Source organism: Melanerpes formicivorus, unplaced genomic scaffold (assembly GCF_026170545.1).
Source record: "Melanerpes formicivorus ecotype bairdi unplaced genomic scaffold, bMelFor1.0.p_v2 SCAF_22, whole genome shotgun sequence".
Classification (NCBI taxonomy): domain Eukaryota; kingdom Metazoa; phylum Chordata; class Aves; order Piciformes; family Picidae; genus Melanerpes; species Melanerpes formicivorus.
Genome location: NW_027142374.1, coordinates 3,512,401 through 3,537,148, shown reverse-complemented (window position 1 = coordinate 3,537,148; position 24,748 = coordinate 3,512,401). Strand labels below are relative to the sequence as shown.

General features: G+C 59.8%; 1 protein-coding gene across 5 annotated transcripts; it reads right to left on the bottom strand.

Moving 5' to 3' along the window:
* Nucleotides 1-185: 185 nt before the first annotated feature.
* DGKK (diacylglycerol kinase kappa) lies at nt 186-21,746 on the bottom strand. 5 transcript variants are annotated; one of them, XM_068151857.1, is made up of 30 exons: nt 21,671-21,746; nt 20,434-20,716; nt 11,621-11,731; nt 11,429-11,509; nt 11,115-11,219; nt 10,770-10,902; nt 10,467-10,573; nt 9,896-10,021; nt 9,422-9,524; nt 7,439-7,601; nt 7,234-7,342; nt 6,923-7,062; nt 6,698-6,779; nt 6,135-6,226; nt 5,792-5,891; nt 5,259-5,499; nt 4,917-5,018; nt 4,715-4,814; nt 4,237-4,344; nt 3,626-3,722; nt 3,438-3,545; nt 3,150-3,263; nt 2,826-2,960; nt 2,565-2,731; nt 2,336-2,453; nt 2,163-2,249; nt 1,935-2,051; nt 1,739-1,862; nt 1,059-1,189; nt 186-629 (listed from the first exon to the last, which is right to left on the bottom strand). In XM_068151857.1, exons 2-30 carry the CDS (start codon nt 20,629-20,631, stop codon nt 555-557), a joined length of 3,474 nt encoding a protein of 1,157 aa, XP_068007958.1. In that variant the 5' UTR covers nt 20,632-20,716; nt 21,671-21,746; the 3' UTR covers nt 186-554. The 5 variants fall into 5 exon arrangements, with proteins under 5 accessions (XP_068007958.1, XP_068007959.1, XP_068007956.1 ...); XM_068151858.1 differs by having other exon boundaries at nt 1,739-1,847; XM_068151855.1 differs by having other exon boundaries at nt 1,739-1,847; nt 1,935-2,249.
* Nucleotides 21,747-24,748: the final 3,002 nt, after the last annotated feature.

Sequence of the window (24,748 nt, the reverse complement as noted above, 5' to 3'; positions counted from 1 at the left end):
TGCTCAGCCCCTGGCTGCGGTTCCTTTTGCTGGATTGGGGCAGAGGTTTTGGGGAGGGGCAGGAGTTGTTGCATGATGGGTAACAGGAAGGATTGAGGGCACGAAGCTGAGGGGGCAAGGTCCCCAGTACCCTCCCTGCACCCCTCATTTCCAGGCAATGACACTACACAAGCAGCAGCAATGAGTATCTTTTCTCCAAATATTTACATAGCTTAAATACCCATGAGGGGAAGGGGCAATTTTTGATTTGCCCCCCAGCTTGGGCACACACATGGCAGCCCAGGCTCTTGTAGTGATGACCATGCCAGGGGCTGGACTGGGGGCATCATGCCACATTGCCTCGAGGCTAGACCTCTGATTTAGTGTTTCCAGCCTCACAGGCTTGGGGAGAAGCAGTGGCTCCAGGGATACTGGGGGGCAAACAGACAAAGCAAGGCAAAGCAAGGGGGATCCAGACAGATGGGGTGCAGTGAGGACCTGGAGCTCTTCTGCCTGACCCCTGGTCCCTAGGGGCAGGACCCAGCACAGAGTCTGAGTGCTGCCCTGCTGCTGGTCTATGGTGGGTTGCTGAGTTCCTTAATGGCTTGGAGGATTCTCTTCATGTGGCCCACTTTGGTGATCCCCAGGTCCTGCAGGAAGGAGAGAGGGGAGCTGTCATACTGGTTGGGGGGCTAGCTGTCAGTGGCAGGGCAGCTGCAAGGCAGAGGATGAGACAGCAAGGCCCAGCCTTCCATGCTCTCCCTGTCAGAGCATGGTCCTTGCTAGGAGGCCCCTGGCTCTCGTGCAAACAAGTTCCTGTGCCTGGATGCAGGAGAGGGCATGGTGCTGTTGATCCTGCTTTGGGCAGGTGTATGGAGCCTTGGCAAGCTGGGAGCCCAGAGCCAACCCCCTCCCTTCCAGCCCCTGTCTGCAAGCAGTGCAAGCTCAGCCCCGTGGGGCCAGGTGCAGGGTCTGCACCTCTTCCCCCTCCACAAGGGGTGGGGAGAGAGGAGGAATGAAGGACACTGTGCACCCCAGGGCTGGTGGGGCTCTCAGGGTGCACGAGGTGGGGGTTGTACCTTCAGGTCTCTCCTCTCCAGCAGGATCAACTCAGAGCCCTGGATGTCATGCCGCACAAAAATCTCTTTGTATTCCCCTAAACCAAGCGCTTCCAGCCAAGCTGCCACCTCCTCGGAGCCCCACTTGTCCGCTAGCAGGGAGGAAAATCACAGAGGTGGGTGGGCAGGGTCCCCAGGGATGCAGCAGGACACAGCAGGGCAGGCAGCCAAGGGCAGTGGAGGCAGCAGGCTGCAGCCAGCATCCCCCCACACCACCAGCTCTGGCAGGGCCAGAGGATGCAGAAAGCTCAGGTGGGAGAGATTTATTTTCTCCCCTCTCCTTGGCTTGCTTATGAAACATCTGAGCTTCTCCCCCTCACCAAGACACCCAGCCCTGGGGCAGGGACTTACCCAAAGGGCTGAGCTGTACCATAGCCCCCTTCTCCCCCTGGCAGTGGTGGTAGTGGAGTTACAGGGCTGAGGGACTCCCTGTGTCCGTTAGCAGAAAAATTAAGCTCTAAGGGGCTGTTGGTGACAAAGTGACATCTCCAGGCAGCCAAGACATGCTCCCTTCACCCCTGAGAGGGTCCTGCTACAGTGTGCCCATTACAGGAGGCCAATGGAAAGGTCAGCATGTGGGGAACTCCACCAGTGTGCTCTGTGCCTGCCTCCCTCTCTCCCTGGCACACTGTTCGCTTTACCTGGGAGTGTGCTGTTGCTCTTCTGCTTTTGGAACTTGTCTTTGTCCTTCTTGGGCTTGGGGATGTTGAGGCGAAGCTTGAAGCTGCCCTTGGCACTGCCAGCACTTTCCTGTGAGAAGCCAGGCTGAGAAGGGTTCTACAGTCCCACCTGGGGCCACCCAGTGGACTATGCTCAGGGACCTGGGGGAGCACCCACCTCCTCAGCCAGGTGGGCAATGGGCCCCAGCCAGTGGATGTCCAGCAGCCTCTGCAGCTCCTGGCCCAGCACACTCAGAGGGCCATGCAGTGCCTCCTCCTCCTGAGGCGAGTCCAGCTGTGCAGGACAGGGACCATCCCCAGCCATGCTGCCACCCCTAGAGGTGCCAGCTGAGGACATAGGTCCCTCCATTGCAGGGCTCAGGGTGCTCTCTGGCCCTCCACTTACCGCCTTCCCTTCCAGGAATGCCCTGGTCTCAGTATACAGCTCCTTGATGCTCAGCACTACCTCCACAGCTGCATTCCTGCTGAGAAACTGGAGGCACAGAGGGGTAATTCCTTGAGCAGCGGGGCCCTGGGGTGGTTGGATGAAGTTTGCCTTGTGCCCCAGCCCTAGCTCACCTCTGATGTGCCAGCAGCTTTGTTGGAGAGGGCTTCACTCAGTGCCAGGGAGCTGGTGTTGACAGCATGTGCCAGTTCCTGCTCCACAGCTTTGTGAGCCTTGGCTGCTTCATGGATCCTGTGGCAAGAGGGGCTGAAGCTACTGGGGCTCCCCTAGGCTATCCCTATAGCTCTGGGCAGCTACAGCAAAGCTTCCCCTGCCCTCCCCATGCCTCTTCTGCAGCCTGACCTGGCAATGAGGGTCTCAGCAACCCGTGAGACCTGCTGCAGCAGGTTGCTCTCCTCCTCTGTCAGGTACTCCATGGACTGCTGCGAGCTGAGCCGTGGCCGGGCAGCTGCTCGGTAGCTCTCGCCCTTCTGTTTGTCCTCCCAGGACTTGAGGGTGCTTTCAAACGCCTGTGGGGGGACAAAGATGGTCCCCCTCAGCCTGTCACACCTCCCAGTGCCCTAGCACAGCCCTGCTGCGGAGGCTGCACCAGCCTGAGCTCACCCGGTCCCTCGTCAGCATCTGGGCTCGGTTCTTGTGCTGGATCTTGATGACGCCAGGCGGCTGGATCCAGGCTTCTCCATCCACCTGCACAGGGACGCCCTCGTCCCCCCGGATGGTGATCTTCACCACACGGCACTGTGGGGTGGACAGCCTGGGTTTGGCATGATGGCTGATGCTGTGCCCCTGGCTTCTGCTGCCACGCTGGGGCTGAAAAGCCTCCAGTGCCAGCTAGGAGTTCAGTTGAGCTACGCTGCCTCAGGCTCTGCTGCTGCCCCAAAAGCTTTCTGGCACCAGTCAGGGTCCCAGAAGGTCTCTTGCCCGTACCTGTGCGATGCGATGGTGCTGGAGGTTGATGACTCGTGACACAGCCATCTGGATGCTGCCAAACACAGCCACTACCTCCAGCTTCTTGTCATCGAAGGATGGAGCACCAAAGTTCTGTACAGGATCAGTACAAGTGAGATGTCCAAATGGGACTAGTTTCTGGGGCTCAGCATTTTCCTTTGTCTGTGCCCAAAGCAGGGATGCTCCAGGCCCCTGCCTGAGGGCTCCCACATTCCCTGGGCCTGCAGGAAGGACTTTGTGCCCCCCTCCTCAGACTCTGGCACTCACATTATCCTCTTTGGTGCCTCCCCAGAAGTTGATGCCCCCAGCATAGCTGGGGATGTTGAGGACAGCAATGCCCTGCAGGCTGGGCAGCGAGATGGGCACCCCGTCACACTGCAAGAGAGGGCTGAGCCTGAGGGGCTGCTACATGGCTGCCCCCCTACCCCAAGTCCCTGTTGCCCCTGGCCCTGTACCTCCAGCTGCACTCGCTGCTCCAGGTTTTTGTATGTGCGCTGCAGGAGCTCCTTGGTGCCCAGCACCCCGTACCACATCATGTTCTTGGTGCGGCTGCTGCAAGGGGAAGCAGAACAGGTGAGAGGGGCTGCAGGCTGCCCACTGCAGGCTCTGTCCCCTCCCTGGGGCACTGAGCTGAACCAGCCAACCACAACCACTAGCCCTGCACCTGTCTCTGGGACAGGGATCTGCCCACTGTCTCCTGGGACATGCAGGCTGCAGCATATGGCATGCAGACACCCACCCTTCTGTGCTGGCACAGCTTCCCTGGCCAGGTGTGGAACAGGTGAATCCTACCATGCTCTCCCATACCTGTTCACACACCTTGGGGGCAGCAGAAGCTCACCCCCTTCCCAGGGGTGTTTGCAATCTGCTATCCACCCAGCACCTTGGCACTAGGCACAAGTGGAAAACCTACTGCAGCAAAAGGTTCCCACCCTGGCATGTCAGCCCCAAGCTGATCCCATGGCTCCTAGCATGCTAGCAGACCCTCCCACTGTGGGCATCAGTGATCCCAGGGTATATGTGGTTTCCCCAGGGGAAGGTGTGGGGGGGGATGGTTTCAGCCAACCTGCATTTCTTGGGGTGCTCATCCCTTTTGTTGTTGAACTCCAAGGAGATCTTTGCATCCAGGCCGATGCCAAAGTAGTTATTCATGACACATTTCTCTGAGAAGTGGCTGAAAGCAGCAGACAGGGTGGATGGGGTGGGAGGCAGCTGCACGTGGGCAAGGGCTTGGCTGGCACCAGCAGATGGGATATAAAACCTGCCAGAGCTGCAGTGTGAGCTCACAGAGGGGTTAGCTCTGGACAGGCTGGCTAAAACCAACAGGGATGGGTGGAGCCCCCTCAGTCCCATGCAGGGCCTGCCTGCACCTGGTAGGGGGGTGGGGCTCTAAGCTCCCAGCATGAGGTGCCACACTGCTGGGTAAAGGATGCCCCAGCAGCCATTGCCAAGAGGCAGCAGCATGGTCCCAGCCCTGCTCCTGCTCCAAGATGGACAGCAAAGGTGGGACAGGGTTCCTGGGGTGGGCAGGAGCTCAGACTCACAGAGCACTGGGATCTTCAGGGAACTGCAAGCTGCCAAAGGTGTCGGGCCGGTCCAGGATGATGGGGGAGGATGCAGAGGTCGCTGTCTCCTGCCGGGAGCCTGGCCGGGGAGGGAGAGGAGGCAGCTGCTGAACTGGCTCTTGCCCTGAGTCCATCCCATGACTCACCCTGCGGCCAGCCATGTGTCACACTGGCTTCTTACTGAGCTTCTCCTCCTCCTTGTTGAGCTCCTCCGTGCTGTCCTTCCTGCTGGGCCCCACACTGCCTCGGTATGCTTGGGTTTGCTTGTTCTGCTCATCCACAGCTGGATGTAAAGAGGAACATGGTAGTCTTTGGCAGCTCCATGGCCCTGTGCCCCCTCCCTGGGTCAGCACTGTGGTCTTGTGCCAGGCAGGGCCAAGGATGGCACCTCTGCCCCACACTGGCAACCTCACCGCTGCCACCCCAAGGATTCAGAGAGGGAAACCAAGGCATGGGTCCAGTGCTAGCCTGTGCCAGGCTACTGCAGTACCATGTGAGCTGCCAGCCCCTGCCACTCTCTCACCTTTCTCTGCCTGCTCGATGATTTGCCGCAGGGCTTTCTTCAGGCTATTTGCCCGCAGCATGAGCTGCTCCTTGGATTTGAAGATACGAGGCACTGGGCTGGGGTTGAAGCTGCCACCTTTCTCTGGGTCCTTGGTGTCATCAGGGGTAGCCTGTGCCATTCCCTCAGGGCCCACGATGGCCTGAGCCTCCTCATTCAGCTCTCGCACCAGCGAGTCCAGCTTCTCGTTCAGCATGGCACACTGTGGGATGCCCGCTGCACTCAGCACCCTGGCATAAGCTGCTGACCCCTCACCAGTGCTGGGTGGTTCCCTGGGCACTCTGTGTTTGCCTGGGCACTCCACGATTGACTAGAGACCCTGAGTGCCTGGGTACCCCATGTTTGCTAGAGCATCCTGCATGCCTGAGTACCATGCATGCAACACATGCTAGCGCAAGAACACAGACCACCAGAGCAGACCCTGCCAGCCCCTCCACTGAACAGGGGCTGTGCCACCCAGCACACCCCAGCTCTCCAGGTCCCCTCCAACCCACTTTCCGTGCCATCAGCTCAGCCTCCTGCTTGTTTTCCGTTGCCCTCTTGTAAGCCCGGCCAACTTCAGCCACAAAGTCATTGACGGTGCCGCAGAGGAACCTGCCGAGGGAAGCAGCAGCTGTGTGAAGAGGGGCATGGCACAGACAGCTGGGCAGAGAAGACAGCCCAGGGGGCTGCCAGGATAATGTGCCCATGCACCAGAGGGACAGTGCTGGGGTTATCTGTCAGGCACCAGCACAGCTGGCAGCCACTGGTGGCCAGACAGAGGACAACCTGGCCTGGCAGACATGTCCCCAGCCCAGAGGGGAGCTCTGGGACCCCTGTCACCAGCCTCCTCCTTACTTTGCAGAGGAGATCACCACTGAGTGCTTGTCTGACTCCAGGATCTTGGCCAAGTGGAAGGCAACAGAGTCAGCATAGTGTGAGATCTGGGCCTGGAGGAAGACACAGAAAGACAGATGCAGCCATGGCGCCCTACTGGGCACCTCATTCCAGGATGAAGCTTTGCCTGGCCAGTCCTGGAACGAGGATGAGCTGCTCTCCTCAGCCTGCTCCCATAGCCCCAAGGGCAGCTGGGCCCATGTCACTGGGTAGAGAGGATGCTCAGCCACAGCAGGAAACTGAGGCAAGAGGTTCAGCAGGAGCACACTAGGATTCAAAAATAGTCTGCTGGTAGCTCCTCCACCTCACCATGCTGCCTGCTCCCAGGTGCAGGTGCCCAGCTGAGACCTGCCAGACTCACTTCACTACATGCAACTGGCTGCCAGCCTTGGTACAGCCACAATCCCCAGGGCCCCAGCACAACCTTTCCCTGTGCAATCCCATTCTGCATGGCCCTGAACCAGCTGATGAGATGAATGGGAATCTGACCCCCACCCTCCCTCTCAATGCTCAGCAGTGCCCACCTGGATGTTGGAGTCCCCATTCTCCTCCTCCTTCAGGGCTGGAGGGGACTGCTTGGGGACCTCATAGGTCAGCACACTCCACCTGCCAAGCAGACACCATGGCTGCCTGCCACCTCCTGGCGCTCAGGCATGGGGACACAGGGGCAAGGGATGAGGACAGGCTGCCTGAGAGGTGAGAGATGATTGGAGGGAAGATGAGAGGCATGTGCCCCACACCATGCTTACCGGTCCAGCATCTTGGTGGTGGCCCTTTCCAGCTTCTCCAGGATCTGCAGCAGCTGAGTGTCATCATCACACAGGCTGCCCCAGCCCAGCACCCGTGCCAGGTCATTGCCAGTCCCCAGGGGCAGGACACCCAGCTGGCACTGTGGGAGAGGGATGGGGTGGGGGGCTCAGAGCAGCTCATGAGGGCAACCACAACACCCCCAGTGCTGCTGTTCCTGCCACGTGCAGCATGCCAGGGCACACAGTGGAGCCCCCAGCTCCACTGGGCACAGTGCCAGCCTCTGCCAGGGATGTCAGGCACTCCTGCTCACTTGCTTGTGGAGGCCAAGGGCATCAATCTCGGACAGCACCCAGCCCACGCTGCCGTCCCCACCGCACACCAGGATCCGGAAGGTGGAGAACTTCTGGAAAAGGCGCAGCCTGGGTGGGGGAACAGGAGAGAGGGGCTGGGGGTTGTGCCAGGCACCTGCCAGGACGCTGCTGAAGCCACCCTGCGGCACCCAGGCCAGTGCTCACCCTAGGTGTGGGCCCCCATTCATGAGGTCAAAGACTTGGGCCGGGTTGAGGAACTGCTTGAACTTGCGCAGAAACTTGACGCCCTGGTTGTCCCCGCTCTTGGAGTTGACAAAGGCCAGGAGAGGGCTGGAGCAGGTCGAGGGGCAGGTGGCCTTCCAGAAACCTGCAGCAAGCCCCAGCAAGTGAGGTACCCAGCCCTGGCTTCCACCCCATGACACTGGTGGAGATACTTTAGGAGAGCAGAGGTTTTATGGACACTTTGTGCAGACCCACAGGGTGCTAAAGCCAGGCAGCAGGGACAGTAATCAGGGTGCCCAGGGGATGGTGAGGCGTGGGAGGAAGTGTAAGAGATGACAGTGAGGATGTGAAAGAGAATGAGGTGGGGTGGGGATAGGGATGGGGAAGGCTAGCACTAGGTGGGGTTGATCCAGGTTAGGTGGCAGCTCCATCACTGGGTGCCCAGGAGGGTCAGCTCATAACTGAGCCAACAGTGAGTGCAGCTGGGACTGATGCTGGAAAACCACACAGGACTAGGGCACACTCCCATCTGGGGGTGCTTCTGGGAGTGGCACTCAAAGTTGGTATGACCAGTCCCAGCTGTCACCCCCAGCTCTGCCACCTGTTTCTGCCAGGGGTGGGTGCAAATGACGCAGAAGCCTCGGGAGGCTCAGCAGTCAGCACCACGCCTTTAAAGAAACGGGACAGGAATGAAATATGCCCGAGGCAGGAGAGGATCGATCGCTGGCCTGCAGCCTGCATCTGCCTCAGGCACATCCTGGCCATCCTGCTCCCCCGGCCATGGGCCAGTGCCTGCTGGCTCCTTCCCTTGGCAGACCTGCTGATGCTGCGGCAGGGAAAGCACCACCCTTTGCTGCTGCTGCCACAACCCCCATGGCCACCACACCCGGAGGCCGCAACTGGGAGCTCTGGTGCCTGCCCCGTACAGGGTAGAGGGAGCAGCATCCTGGCCCCCACCACCACCCAGCTAAGGCATCACTGGATCTCGGCTGCCAGCCCAGCAAGTGGAGCAGATCTGCAAAGGAAAGCACCGGGGGCTGCTGAGTCAGAGCGTGGGCTGCCAGTGAGGAGCTGAGCCTGCTGCCAGTGGTACCTACACACTAGGGGGGTACAGCTCAGCCAGAGGAGGGGCTGGAGGCCTTGTCGAGTTGCTCCCTGCAGCAGCAGAGCCCTGCTGGGCTCAGCAGCAGCCACAGCTGCTGACCCCACAGCCATGCCGGCCTTGACTGACCAGGCCACCATGAGAGGTACAGGGGCAGGGACATCACAAGCTGTCGTGGCTCTGAAGCTGCGTGATGGTTGCCCTGACAGCATCCTGATGAGTAACGAGGAGCAGATGAGCCACCGGCTGAGCCGAGCAGTGAAAATCATTAAAGAAGGAGGAAAGAAATATCCGGTGGAGAAGAACAGATTTTGCTCAGCAAAGGCCAGCTGGGCCCCTCCAGAGAGGGCAAGGGAGATGGGGGAAGGCATTGCTTCTCTCAGCAGCACCCTGCAGCTACCTGTGCCAGGGCAAGCTGTGCTCTGCCCTATGAAAAAACGGCTGCAGTTCAGACACTGAGAAATAATCCAAGCAAGGGCCTCATCCTGCCCTGAACCACCGGGGTGTCAGGGCCTCAAGGCTGGTTCCACTGAGCCACCAGCAGAGAGGAGCCATGACTAGGGTTACCACAAGAGGCAGCCCGGCAAGAGCAGCTGAAGTCACACCTGGGGAAGCAGTGCCACCCCAAAGCACAGGACTGTTGCAGCCCTGGGGCAGAGCACAGGGCAACAAAGAGCCTTCAGCTGAGGGTGTGGCAGAGAGGGGCACTGACTCTGGAACCTATTCATGGTGGTGTTCCCAGTACCTCACAGAAAAGTGGGCACACCGCCACAAGCCAAAGCCTGCAGAGAAGCTCAAAGCCCTGTCCCAGGCAGCTTGTCCCTCCCCACCCACAGCCCAGCCCTGTCCCCTCTGGGACTCACCATCTGAATCGATGCTGTTCAAGGCAGTTGGTGGGATGATGGACACTTTGTACTGGCCCAGGGGACACCTCTTGCCGAATAGCTCCTTGCAGGCACTGTGAACCTGGGGACACAGGACGTGCATTAGCAAAACACTGCACCAGAGAGACAGTGACAGCCCAGCCAGGCTCCCCACCATGCAGCCGGCAGGGGCACGGTCTGTGCTGTGTCAGGGGGACAGGGACAGGCACATAGAATCATAGAATGGTTAGGGCTGGAAAGGCCTCAAAGATCTTCTAGTTCCAACCCCCCTGCCATGAGCAGGGACACCTCACACTACAGCAGGTTGCTCAGAGCCACATCCAGCCTGGCCATAAAAAGCTCCAGTGATAAGGCTTCAACCACCTCCCTGGGCAACCTGTTCCAGTGTCTCACCACCCTCATGGGGAAGAATTTCTTCCAAACATCCAATCTGAATCTACCCATCATCCTTACAATGGCCTTGCACCAGAGACATCGCCAATCCTGCAGCCTCCGGACACTGCCACAGGCGCGGTCGCAGACGGCGCAGCGGGCGCTGACGGGCAGGTTCCCCTCTAGCCACTGATGGGGCATGGTCACCTGCAGAGAGGGGCAGTCACCAATGGCATACCACCCCTGCCACCCCTGCCACCCCCTTCCTCAGGCATAGTGGAAGAGGTTGGTAACAGATGATGCCCCACAGCAAGGCAAGGGATCCCCAGGACCCCTCCCCTGCCCTCTTGCCCTTGAGTGCCTGGCCCCTTGCAGCCATGAGCATGTTGGGCAGGGCAGGGATGTCCTCAGCAAACATTTTGGAGTGGCTCCACTTGTGGCACTATTTATAAGAGATCCTGATGCCATGATCAGATGTGTCAGAGGATGTGTCCCCAGACCATGTCCCTGCAGGGCCAAGTCCAGAGGCCACACAGTGCAGGGGACAGCTAGGTGACAGGGTCCCCCCCTGTTCCTGATTTGAGCACAGCCAGGCCGGTTCTGCTGGTCACTCTGTCCTACCAGGGTCCCCCATGGGGACTACTCTGCTTACCCCATCCTCATCCTCGATGATTTCAGTGCCAATGGAGGCCAGGGTTGTCCATTTGCAGTTGTTGGTGGCTCTCACAGCACAGCGCTTGTGAGCCTTGAATTTGCACACTGCAGATGAGGGAGCAGGTGAGGTGTGGGGACAGTTTCCACAGCATGCACAGCCCTGGTCCCCAACCCCTCTGCAGCTAGTGACAGCAGCCGGGGGCATCACATTGCACCCGTCCTGCTCCAGGCCAGCCTCAGAGAGGGTATCCCACCCTCTTCCCAGCCCTAGCCCACCACCCAGCAGGACCCCAGCACTGACCTTCACAGGAGAGGCCATGGGAGGTGACCCCTGGGAGGGCTTCCCGGCACACATTGCAGAAAGTGGGGCGGGCGTGGGAGCAGGCGTACCAGTTGTGCATGCCCGAGAAGTGCTCCATGTTGAACTGGGTGGCCTGATGGGGGGCACAGTCCTGCCCTGTGAGTCTCTCAGGACCCCCAGCTGGCTCTCCCTCCCTCTTAGCCCCTCTGGGAACCTCCAGCCCCACTCCCAGCTCCTGTCCTCCCCACAGGGTTGTGCCAAGGGCAGCAGCTCCTGTCCATCGGCCAAAGGCTGCGGAATACCCACTCACAGATGAGCACCTCCACAGCCTCCCACCCGAGTCACCTCATGGATCTCCCACTTCTGGACAGATTTCAGGGCACTGATCCAGTCCTCCATCTCCTTCCGGTTCTCTGCACATAGGATGAGCTTCCGGAATGGTGTGATCACCTGCAACAGCCACCACCTCTGTGTCCCCTTGCAAGGCCACCCTGCAGCCAGCCAGTCCCCATGATAACAGCCCCCACCAAACCCCAGCACACTGCCATTGATGCCACCTCCAGGAGCAGGAGGCCATGGCTTTGTGGGAAGATTGGGGGTCTGCAGTGCCTCCTCGCTGAGGGGCAGGGGCATGAAGGGTAGCCTGGCACTTCCCTCACCGTGAAACTGTTGTTGATGTTCTTAGTGCTGGTCTCAGCCACGCTGGCATCAGAAAGGTCCACCTCATCAAAGATCAGGGACTGCAGGGCAGAAATGGGAGCCCCAGCCCATCAGGCAGGGAATTTGGGCTCCTGCCAGGTTTGCAGGCTCAAGATCCCCTGGCTGAGTGTGCTGGAAGCTCCCCAGCCTACCTTGGCATCCTTGGCGTAATAGAGCGTCCTGCCCCGCAGCTTGAAGTATCGCCTCTTCCACCTCTGGAAGGAGCTTGTCTGCTTCAGCAGCAGCCCCTCCTTCACACTTTTCTGCAGAGACCACAGGTTCATGAGCTCCTACAACCCACAGGACCCCCAAAGACACCCCCCGTGCCTTCAGTGACACTACTTTCTGGGACCCCAGGAGTTAAGTAGCAGAGGAGACACTCTGGGGTTCACACTGTGTTGGATGTGGCAGAGTAAATCATGTCCATCTCCCAGCATACCCTAGGCATCAGGTACTATACAACTTGGAAAGGTGCTGCTGGACGAGCCACAGGTGCCATCTCTCCCTTCCCACCCCCAGAGCAGTGTCCTGGAGACCCTCAACCTGCTGCACCTCCCAGGCAACCAAGGGAAGAGCTGAAGCCAGAGGAGCTCCCTTGAAGGGCTGAATCCTGGAGATGGCATTACTCAGGCACTGCAGCCCCATCCTCTTTGCTGGCTTGGAAAGCAGATGGCCAGGACGCAGCCAGCCATGCTGTCCTCCACAGCCCCCAACAGGGACAACCTGGGGCCGAGGGCAGCCAGTAGCAGGCAGAGCATCCCTTGGCAGCCCATCCCTGCAGCCTGTCCGCCTGTCCTCTGCTCTCCCCGATCCACAGCACCTGCCAATATTTACCCTCCTCGCAGCGGTGTTTACAAGGCTCAATTAATTAGTGTTTGCAACGCGGCTACAAGCCTGTGCTGAGCGGGGTGGCAGAGATGCTCTAGCACTGCCTAATCTTTGATTGTATCTTCTTTAAACACCGCCGGCAGCCCCATTCAGCTGCTCCTCCGCAATTAGCCGCCGCGGCGCTCTATCAGATCCCGGCACGCCGCGGCCAGGCGCAGCTGACAGCACGTTAGCGCTCGACACTGAGGGCATCGAGAGAGAGCTACAGCACCCAGACACCCGCCAGCCTGCAGCACATTGTCCTCTGGCCTGCGCATTAAACCTACTGCCCCACTCCAAACAAGACGGCCAGAGTACCAGGAGTAGCAGGAGCCTGCAGGGTGACAAAGAAGCTAAAAGCCCTCCCGAGGTGCTCCCTGAGCCTCATCTCCCACAAGTGTCTAACCCACCCCCAAGGGCCCCTCCCCAGGGCACGCATCTGGATGCCCACAGCTCTCCTTCATCTCACGGTCTCAGGTTCAGAGAGGGATGTTTTAAGCTTTTATGGCTCCCTGTCAACACTTTTCCCTGCTGAAACCGGTGCAGGGTCTGTCTGCAGATGGGGGCCTGCAAGTGTTGGTGCAGATTCAAATAGCTGTGGCATCCACAATGCCAGCATCCAGGGACCCACCATATCCCTTGCCTGACCTCTCAGCTGTGAGAGCACACAGAGGACACAGTGAGCCCAGAGCTGTCCTGAGCGCAGGATGCAACACAGCTGGCAAGGCGAGTGCTGCCATTTGCAGGGCTCCAGCTGTGACCCCCCTGAATCCAGACACAAACCATGCACCCTAGCAGACCCTGCCCCACATGAGGATAGGACGGGACAGGGTCCTGCTGTGGTCGAGGGGGTCCAACCACAAGCACCACTTCCACTACATGTTTGGATGTGGTGAATGTAAGCTCAAGCTCTGAGTTTGCTGCAGTCATGGTATGCTAAGGCAGTAACTGGCATGGGGGAGCCCATGGTGTGGAGCAGGAGAACATGATGACAAGAAGGAAGAAGAGGCAGGTTCATGATGGTGGGCTGGAGTTGTCACAGCATGGGCATGGGTGCCCAGCTCTGCCTGGCTCCAGGTGGGTGACATGATACAGCCAGGAAAGCTGCCCAGTGGCATGGCATCCCTTCCTGTGAGGGGACTGGAGCTGGAACATCCCCAGCAGCACCACTGTAGCTGATGCAGCAATTTCTCCTGGTAGCCAGCAGCAACAAGGCATTGAACAGCCCTGTCACAGCCTTGGCCATTCTGGGGATGATGCTGCAACTGCCAGCACTCTGCCTGGGGTGCTGAAGGGCTGTTTCTGGAGTGAGCCACCCACCCAAGCCTGATTTTTATGTCCATGAATTTCAGTCAGGACACCCAGTGCTGCCCTGTTCCAGGAGCAGATCCCCAGTGCCTCAGCAGTTTTGGAACCCTGCTTCTGGCACTAGAGTCAGAAAGAGACCTGGGAGGTACCTGATGGCCAAAGGCCACCAGCAGACCTAGCCACACAGGGGGAAGCTGCACTGAAGGAGACAGCATTGAGCAAGGCCATCACTTCTCCTTCACAAACAGGAAGGAAGTGGGGATGGCAAAGGCCAGTGGGCAAGACATGCCAGGATGGCATCACCCCTGCCACTCTGGCTCCCTGCAGCCCCAGCCAGGGCTCCAGGTTTACTACAATACAATCCCCAGTAGCAAGTGGCTGTTAGGTACCCTGCAGCTGCCAGAAGCAGGAGCCGCGCACCTGAAGCACAGGGCAGGGGCTGCCCCTTCCTCCCAGAGAGCTTCCAGGGACATTGACAGTCACTGACTGCTACGTACTGGCCACCTGCCCCCTGATACAAGCCCTATCCCCTCTACTCACCACAACTGCAGCTTTTCAAGCTAGTGAGCCCTGGCCAGAACTTCAGGGAGTCCCAGCGAAAGCCACCGCTGGCTTTGTCCTCACAAGAAAGGCAGCACCATGGCCTGCCTAGCCACCAGCCAAAGGCTAGGTCCCCTTTGCAGGGCTCTGCCCCACCCCTTCCCTGCCCTCTCAGAGATCCTCCATGCCCTCTCCAGCCCAGGGGCCCCAGCACCATCTGGGATGTGCCCAGCACTGGGCCAGGGAGGTCCCAAAGGGTGGGAAGGCAAAGGCGAGAGTGAAACTGATCAGGGTCTGCAAAGAAACAGCCACCTCTGGCTCAGCCACAGCTCAGGGAGGGCACATGGCACAGGGCCTCAGAGAGGATGTAGCTAAAAGTAGCCCCAGGAGGATGGCCAAGCACTAGCCACGTTCTCCACCAGGACTGGGCTGGTTCCCAGGGGCTATCATGCCACAGGTTAGCTGTGTGCCTGGCACAGGCAAAAAGTCTTCAAATGCAGCCTGGGGAGCTCACCTCCCTCCAGGACAACACCCCAGCAGGGCTTCTTCCAGTCCAGGGTGCCCCCTGAAATGCCAGCTCTTCCCTCAGCCCTAAGGCACAGCCCTGGGATGCTGCTATGAACCCACCCCTTCCTCTCCCATCTCTGCCATCACTACCCCTGGGAGGTACAGCCAGGTTTGACTACAGCTGGGGCAGGAGGGCTGTCCTGCTGAAATCAGCTTGGACAGCAAAGGAGCTGCAGGAGAAGAGACAGGAATGCTGTTATTTGGGGGTGCTGGTGCATATGACTGGTGGCCACCACACTGGCTACCCTCCTGGCTTGCAGCCCTACACTGCTCCTCATGGGATCTGCTTGGCCCCATGGTGACATGATGTCTCACCGGGGGGAGGAGGGGAAGGGACTGAAGCCACCCAGCACACTGACCTGCATTGCACCGACCACATCCTGGGCAGCCACCCTCCTCCAAACACCACAGCCTGCTTGGTATGTGCCAGGGTCTGGATGGCTCACGGCTCATTCCCACCTGGCAGGTGCCAGGTCTGGACAGCCAGCAGCCCTGCAAACAGCTCAGCTGTGGGGCCACTGGCATCTGCTGGGCTGGCTGTGGGCTGGAGTCTGTTGGAAACCTTATCAGGCTTTGTGGTACAGCAGAGCTCTTCCGGGACAGGGCAGCCGGGGGGCTCGGTGCCCAGAGGGTGCTACCTCTCCATAGACTGAACTGCATACATTGTTCCCTGAGGATGCAACCTGTTGCTGTTGCAGGACCTTGAATCCCCCTTCCAGTGCTGGCAGGGGACCCTCGAAAGGAGGTTCCAGCACCAGTCCTGACATGCCAAAACGTCAGGCCATCAAGAGGGGACAGAGGATTAACGTGGAGGAGAGCAGTGAGAGAAGGAGCCCCAGAAGAAGGGTGATCCCTCCTATGCCTCATCCTCCAGCAGTCATGGACCTCGGCTGCTTTTTAGATGAGCTCCTGCCTCCCTATCCACAGCCACACTGCTCCTGAGCATCCTGCTGGCAGGAATCCCATGCCAGCCTGCCCTGTGCCGGTCTCTCCCTGCCCCCTGTGCCCAGGGTGGGTGCTGCTGCAGCTCTCCCACCCTGCCCCACCGCTGGCGGGTGAGAGTGGCACTTGCATAATGGAAAATGTGAGCGGGGAGGGGACAGCACATCTGAGAAAAAACCTCACAAACATCCGGCTGGCGACACTGGGGCTATCTTTACACCCCAGGCGCCGCCTCGGTGAGCCCTGATTAACAACAGCAAGCCCAGCCTCCCCTGCCCTGCTGCAGGAGGAGTGACCGTGCCCTGTGGTATGTTGCCTCCACAGCGGGTGACCCAGTGACCAGATGGTCCCCTCACCAACCCCCAGCAGGCCACATGCCACAAGGCTGGGATCAATGAGTAGCACAGCTGGAGTTAAAATAGGCTTTGGTGCTGGCTGGCCATGGTGTGACTGGGGATGGCAGGGAGCTCTGGGGATGGAGCCCAAGCAGGAGTCATCTGGAGCTTTCCATGATCATGGAGATAATCAACCCACAGGTTCTGAGTATCTCCATGGATGGAGACTCCGCAGCCTCGCTGGGCAGTGTGTCAGTGTTTGACCAATCTCACAGCAGCAGCAGTGCTTTCTTGTGTTCTGATGCAATTTCCTATTTTTCATCTCTGCCAAATGCCCCTTTGGAGGACAGTAATGAAGGGGCTCTTCAGTTCCCTTTTCACTGCACTCATTCAAATATTTATTAACATCGCTGAGGGTGCCACAGCCCCAGCCTCCCTACCCTGAACAATTCCAGCTTTCTCCATATAAGAGATGCTCCAGTCGCTCACCAGTGTCAAGGTAGGAGGATGCACTGCCCAGGAGTCACATGCCACCCTTCCACTGCAGGAAGGAGGTTTCCAGGCCTGGCCCCAGGGGTCCTACCTTGCTCTCCTTGTCTTTTGGCCAGGATCCAGCTCTCAGCAGATAGCCCTGCAGCACTGCCCTGCCAAGCCCCACACACCTGCCTCAATACCCCTACAACCACAAGCACAGTTCACCCCATCCCTGCTGCACCCTGAGCCTGCGGGGTGCCCAGTGCCTCCAGCAAGGACCAGGAGCACTTGTTCCTTGGGATACCAATAACCCCATCGACCATCCCCAGCCTCCCAGGAGGATGCTAGCAGGTCCCCCAATTCCAGTAAGCAGCTGTGATGTACCCAGCATCAGGAATGTGGGAGTACGGTCCCACTTACTATATAGCAGACAAACCATGCTCCTGCTTACTGTGCTCACCTGTGGACAATGCTCTTATCCCAGGTATGCACCTTCCCATGTTCCCCTTGATTCCTACAGCACCCCAGCTCCAGTGTAAGCACCCCAAGGCCATGCTGCAGCTCCTTGCAGCCTGGGACGAACCAGGTGGAGCTGCCAGATTGCTCCCCACCTCCACTCAGCTGCTGGGGAAGCCTGTGCTGAGGCAGTGCCAGGAGCCAAGCATCCAGCCCACGCACCCATGATGTGCCCTCCATCCTGTTTGCCAGCACCCCATATATCTTGGTGAGCCCTGGAGCCAGTGCCCACTCCTTCCCCACCACCCCTTCCCTCCAAGGGAACCAGCACTGGACAGCATCCTCTTCCCACTCTGCCCTTGCACTCCCACCACTTGCCGCAGGCAACCAGCAGCCCCTGAAGTGAGGAGGCGGAGGGAGAGGGAGAGGCAGCAAGACCCCATCCGTCCTGGGCCCATTGAGCTCGGCAGGGGTCCCCGCTCCTGGCAGCTGTCATTGTCCCCGAGCACAATGGCCTCGCCGCCTCCACGCCAAAGCCAGCGCAGAGCCACGCAGGGCGCCCCGCAATTACAGCCAGAGAAAGTCAAGCCGGGGGTGTGGAGTGGGGAGATGTGATTGATGGGGAGGTTTGTGGAGGGGATGGGGGAACAGGCATTCTGGAGGAGGCACTGGGAACGGGAACCAGCAATCAGAAGGATTCAGCAGACTCCATTCCTGTCACCGTGGGGCTGGACAGCCCCCTAGCATGGGAGAAGATGCTCACTCCCATCACCAGGGAACAGAGTCTTGCCAGTCAGTGTGAGTGGGCAGTGGGGGACACCCCCCCCCACCCCTTCACATAAGTTCCTACAGCCCCCTTCTAGCACTGTGATCACCACAAGTAGGCAAAAAAAAAAGCAAGCATGCCCCTCTCCCCGCTGCTAACCTGGTTATCTCTTGGGAGCTGCAGCCCTGGCACAAGACTCTCCCTCCCTCATTAGCTCTGTGCTAATTATGTACATGCCCCAGTCTCCGGGATTCAGGCAATGGTTCCCAACCCCACATGGGGTGCACAGGGGTTTCACAGTGGCTCAGAAAGGTGCCTGCCGTGGCTGTGGCTGCAGCCAGAGGGACAGGCAGCACACGTGCTTGCCGCGGCACGGCTGGGAGCCAGGGACAGCCCGACCTGGGTGGCATCAATGATCACATCCCGAAATCCTCATCTCCAGAGGGAAGGAAGGAGTCCATCCGGCAAGGAACCACGCTGGCAAACACGGCCCTGCCCATCCAGACCAAAGCAAAGGGATCCTCAGGGAAAACCCTGAACCCTGATACTGAAAACACTTCAATGGAGGTGGGGACGATGAACGCATAGCCCCCTCCAGCACCAGCCTTGCCTAGCTCTCATGCCTCGCTCCTCCTGTGCCAGCTCCGCGGGCCATTAACCCAGCCGTGTCCTTTCTGCCTGCCCATTTATCACACTGCCTGCCTGCCCGGCACACTGCGCGGCATCGCCTCCTGCATGGCTAATTGCCGGCAGCGGGCAGGACGCGGCCAGCAGGCACCGCAGGCAGGAAGCAGGCAGCTCAGCCTTGCCCCAGACACAGCCTGTCAGCCCTCGGGGCCAGACTAGCTCATGGAACGGAGGGGCTTTGATGCCCAGGCTGGGGGCTCAGGGCACGCTTGTGTCCCTGTGCTGCTGCAGGGCGTGAGCATAGCGCAGCCACTCGCCCTTGGCTCTCGAGTTTCCTGGCACTGTCGACTCCCTGCAATATCCCCCGTGCTCCACAGCACAGCAAACCCCTCTAGCACAGCAAATGCCACATGGCAAAACTCCAGTTGCTGCTGCTGCCCCTCCAGGAGGCTGCTCAGCACTAAGCATCCCCAATCACCTGGCACACCAGATCAGAGGAGGTGCTAGTCTAGTCCAAAGAAGGGGAAACTGAGGTACATTCTTTCCTAACTACAGCAGCCAGAAACACTCAGAAAAAGCGCCCCCACCCCACCCCCGCCAAGCACTGCCCCAGAAATGTCTCCTGCCAAGTAGGAAAACCCCATGGTGCTGAGCTGGGAGCATGCAACTTCCCCGACTTCCACACCCCTGGGCAAATGCACTTTGCCCTCCACATGCCACTGTGCCAGACTTGGCACAACAGCCAGGCCTGGGCCAGTGGGAAAGGAGCTTGTCCCAGCCCCAAGGCGTCCTGAGCTGCCACCAGATCCTGCACACCACCCCATTCCCACTGTTTCTCTCAGTGCCCACAGCACCCAACATCACAGCCCAGGGGCACACCCCTGCTCTGCAACTGCGTTCCCCTACGGTGTTTTCTCAGCTGTACCAACTCCCCAGGGTGACATGGACACCAAATTCCCACCAAAGGGTGGCTGGAGCTGGGAGAAAGCTGCAGGGGAATTTCTGGCATGGCCTCAAGGCAAGGGTCCCCCCCTCCACAGCACAGCAGCCCCCGCATGCACTGCAGGCACTGCCTTGACTCACACCACACCACCACTTTCTTCCTGCAGCCAGGAGGTGGATGCAAAGGGGCCACTCACTCAGCATGTCTCCCAGAGCATCCTCCCCACATCGTGCCCACATCCCCCCTCCCCAAAACCTCCCCAAGTCTCCTCCTCTTCTGCTTCCCACCTTGCCATTCAGCCCAGTTTATTTCTCCCCATGCTTTAGGCAGGAGATGCCTGTTCATTTCACCATCTCCACTGAGGACACCAACCCCACACAGTCCCATTTGGCCAGAAGGCACTGCACCCCCTATTTTTGTAGGTCCTATCAAAATAGCTTCCTCTGAGCAAGCACACACAAGCTGCCCTCATGCCAGCACTGGGGAGGCAGAAGAGTGTCACATCTGACCTTAAAGGTGTCCCCATCCACCCAGCAAATCACTGTGGCAGACTGGATCTAGGGAAGGCTGTGGGAACAGGGCCCATGGGGGATCTGGCACAGCCAAATTAATCTGGGGCATCAGGAAAGATGCCAGCTCCATTTTACCACCCACCAGGCCCTGCATGCATGGTGCCTGCAGCAGAACAGGAGCTCCTCAGAGCATACAGCACCACGATGACCCTAAATCTCACCCCTAGAGCAGCCGTGGTGCAGAGCCTTCAGAGAAGAGCTCCCTTTCCCTAGGAGCAGGAGAGGGGAACCCAGGGAATAGAAACATGGATGAAAGCAATTGGGAGGGGCAGTCTGGGTATGAAAGACACCCTGATTCTGACTGGGGGGTAAAATCCACGTTCCATAGCCCCACAGGACAAATGCTGACTGCCACTTGTAGGTACTCAGCTTTTCCATGTGCCCTTCCACAGGGCACAGGGTACCAGACCCCTCCTGGCACTTTCTTAGGTGCTGACTCAGTTGGGTCTGCAAGCAGCAAGCACCTGGCACTGACTTACACCCAGAGTGGGCAATCCCCACCATTGAGTTCTCAGCAGGGCCCTCACGCACCAGCCAGCCCCTTGCCCCAGGCCCCCATGCCCCTGACCTTGCTCCTCATCTGCCCAGAGGTGGACACCTTCCGGATGAGCTTGTGGGAACTGTCCTCCTGCTCGCCCTCGCTGTCGGACGACTCCTCGCCACCCGCCTCAGGCGAGATGGGTGCCAGCTTGTCTGAGTCCAGGGATGACACCGATTCCCGGGTCTTCCTCAGGAACAGGTCCCCAGGCACCAGTTTCTCAGCCATCTTCTCACTAGGCTTGTCTCAGGTTGTCACCGCTTCCCGTGACAGCCCTGGGAGGGCAAGGACACGGAGGAGTGGAGGAAGAGCCCTGAAAGGGGATGCACACCTTACCCTCTATGGCTCAGCCAGCTGGGAGGTGAAATCCTGGAAATCAGGGGAGACGGCGTTTTCTTCACCAGGAAGGCTGCTCAGGGTGGCTTCTTGTGCAGGCAAAGTTTGCCTTCCTTGCCTTTTTCAGTGTCCCTACTCACCCTCACCCTGCTTGGTACCCCAACACTATCCCTCACTCTGCTGTGGGAGACTGCAGCCACCCCATGCTCTGGCATTGGGGTGTACCTCCCTTGCTGCAGCCTGTGCCAGCCTTCCCTTCCAGTGCCCATCCCCAGGGTGCTGGGGATACCGATAACCCCAGTGACCGGGGAGGATCGGGAAAGAGGGGTCTCCAGGAAAAGGAGCAGCTGCCTCCTGCCATCCCTCTTGCTCCGGCAGCTGGGAAGGGCTGGGAGCGTTCCCCGGACCCGCACCCGTGGGGTCGCCAGGTCCGGGCAGATGGCTGCGGAGGGCGGGTGGGGGGAGGAGGGGGTGGGATGGAGTGTGGGGGGGGCAGCCATATCCCCACGCATCCCTGCAGCCCGGGGGCAGTGGGCGGGCCGTGGGGGTGCACCTACCTAGGCGAAAGCGCCTGGCCGGCTGCAGGACTGCCGTGCCCGGGCCGGGGTACAGCGAGGGGCACCCCAGGGCGCCGTGCCGGGCCCCACGAGGCTCCTGCGGTCCACCCCGCCGCCCCACCCCCCGCAGCTGCCGGCAAACGCGGTGCCGTCTCCCCGCACAGCAACAAGCGTTTCGGGAGGCGAGGGGTGGGGAGCCGGGAAAAGTGTGGGCACCAAAGGGCTACCTACCCCCTCTCCCGGGCGGAACCTCCCCCCTCGCTGCAGGTTTCGCACCCCCCTCTAACCTCGACGCTTCCCGGTGCCGGGTCTCCGCCGAGCATCCCGCACACGGCCGGTGCGGGAAGGAGGAGGGTGCCCCCCCGTGCACACACCTTGCACGCCCCGAGCCGCCGCCGCCGCCGGTGCAAGGTCGCTCCTCCTGCGGCCCCCGCCCGCAGCCCTCCCCGGCCCGCAGCGCAGCCCCGCCGGGATGTGCCTCTGCAGGAGCACCGGCCCTGCCCCTGCGCCGCAAGCCCCGGCCTGCTCAGCGCGGCGGGGCTGCTGCGCACCGCGGCAGCGGCGGCCCACGCACGGCCCCGAGCACGCGGGCACGGCGGGCATCCGCACCGCCGCCGTGCACATACGTGTGCGCCGCCCCCGCGGACACAGGCATGGGCACGGGAGAACACACGCACCACCGCCGTGCACGTATGTGTGCACACTCCCACACGTGAGCACACACAAGGCTGCCATGCACATAAGTGTGCACACGCCCACACCTGCACGAGCAGGCGCAGCACAGGCACGGGCAAGCACATGCACTGCCACCATGGGCATCATTGTGCACCACTCGTGTGGGCTGCTGTGCCCGTGTGTGTGAAAACAGGCACATATGCACAAAGGTGCACATCCTAAGCAAAGGAAAGCACACACACCACATCTGTACACAAGTGTGCGTGAACACATGCACCACCACTGTGAACTAATATGTGTGCCACCCACACTGGCAAGGGCATGCATGTGGGTGGTGTGGGCAGCCACACATCATAGTCATGTGTGTATGTGTGCACACACCCACCCATGCATCAGCTTGGGCATGAGAGAGCAGATGCACTGCTGCCATGCACATGCACGTTCCCACCCCCGTGCAGGCACATGCATGCATATGAACAGGCATGGGTGAGCACATGCACTCTTGCCATGCGTGTTTGTGTGCACATGCCCACACAGGCACAAGCATAAACACTCTAGGGATGAGCAAGCACATGCAGCACCTCCATGCAACTGTATGTGAACTGTATGTGCATATGGTCACACGTGTATGGGTACGCACAGGCATGGGCAATCTCACACACAGACACCTACACACACACACAGACCACATGAGTTGGCAATAGGCACTCACAGCGCAGAAGCCAAACACCTCAGCAGCATGGGCAGCAGGTGGAGGGAAGGGATACTGCCCCTCTGCTCCTCTCTGCTGAGACCCCACCTGCAGTGCTGGGGCCAGCTCTGGAGTCCTCAGCACAGGGGAGACACAGACCTGCTGGAGCAGGGCCAGAAGCCACAGCAATGATGGGAGGGCTGGAAGTCCTCTGGTGGGGGAGGCCAGACTGAGAGAGTTGGGGTGGTTCAGCCTGGAGAAGAGAAGCCTCTGGGGAGACCTTATTCAAATAGAAAGCTTTTCAATATAGGAAGACAGAGAGACTTTTTACCAGGGTCTATAGCTACAGGCCAAGGGGCAACGGTTTTAAACTGGAAGAGGATAGATTTAGTTGGACATAAAGAGGAAATTCTTTATGAGGGTGGTGAGACACTGGAGCAGGCTGCCCAGTGAAGCTAGATGTCACTGGAGTATTACTACTTTCCACATCGCCATCCTCCCCCAGCTCCTGGTCCCCCAGGACCAGAGGTGTGGAGTACAGGGGGATAGATCAGGAGTCTGTAAAATGGAGAGACTACAGTGATGGGGAGTCAGACAGCAGTGCCAGGAGCTCCCTCAGTATATTTGGGTCCTGCTTTGTATCTCTGGGAGGCCCAGAAGCTCTCATGCTATGATGACCCAGCTGGCCTGCAGCCCCCCTAGGGTCCCACACAGGGATCCCCAGGCTTCCCACCCCATGGCCACATCCAACTTAGGTGCTAGGGGCCCTGGTACCCAGTGGCCCACCCATGCCCTGGGTTCACCGTCCTGCCTGGCAGCAATGGAAGCTGCATGGAGGGGTCTCAAACAGGCCATGGAACTCAGACGTGTGTATACACATGCCCCTCCATATCTGCTCGCAGTTACCCATACACGTGGCTTTGCACTAGTGGTCCTGCCCTCATACATGCACACACATTCACCCACACGTGAACCCATCCACTTACTTCGCTGTGCATCTGCTCACTTACGTGCATCTGCTCACCTATACGCGCACACAAACGTTTGCACGCAGTCACCTGTGTGCACCAAGGTGCATGTGCTTGCAGTCCCCCATGCATCCATGTGCTCACACTCGGCCGCCTGCACTTGAGCGCTCCCACAGGTGCACACAGGCTGTCCCCGGCGAGCGCTCACTGGCGGTCACACACCCCTCCGTGCACACGTGCTCACCCCCGCGTGCACGGGCTCATATCATCCTTCGCTGCTGTTTCTATGCCAACATGTGTGCGCACACACTCCAACGCGTCCGCATGCAGCGCCAGTGCACGGCCGTGCCCGCACCCGTGTGCAGCACACACGGCAGCAGCCGCCCGTGTCCCTGTGCTCATACCCGCACACACCTGCACGCGCGCTCACATGTGTGCACGCGCGTACCCCCCCCCCGCCCCTCCACCCCCCCCCCCCGCCCCTGGCTCTCACGCGCACTCTGGCGCCACCCACCGGTTGGTGCTGTCCCTGCAGCGACTCCCCTGACCCGACCGGTCGTCCGGTCTTGGGGGGGTACGGGGTGCTGGGGAGCGCTGCGATGTCACAGGGACAAGAAGCAGACCGCGCTCCGTGGTGCCCGGCGGCACGTAGAAGCTCTGGGGAAAGCATGTGACAGCAAGGGGATGGGGGCCGTGTACATCCGCGCCCCTTTGCCGTGAACCAAGACACCCTGGATAGGACTCAACAGCAGCATCACCACACTGCTCCTCTGGGCCCTGCCACCACCCACGGGGCCAACCTCTCCTCGGTGCGGGGCAGCGATGCGGTGGCTGTGACTGACAGGGACAATGCTACAACCATCACCCAGGAGCTGTGGCCCTGGGGAGGGGTCCAAGCACTGCCCCCTGTACCTACCCAGCCTGGTTGTGCTGGATATGGAAACTTCCCTCTTGCCACGGATATACCTCAGGTGCCTGCAGTGCCATAGGGGAATTAGGTCCTAAGAGCTTGTCAGGGCTTTGGCATCTCCCCCCCTCCCCCCCATCCCCATGGCACGCACCTACCAGCCCTCGTGCCACTGGATGAGGGCACACGGACAAACCACGCAAGACACAGC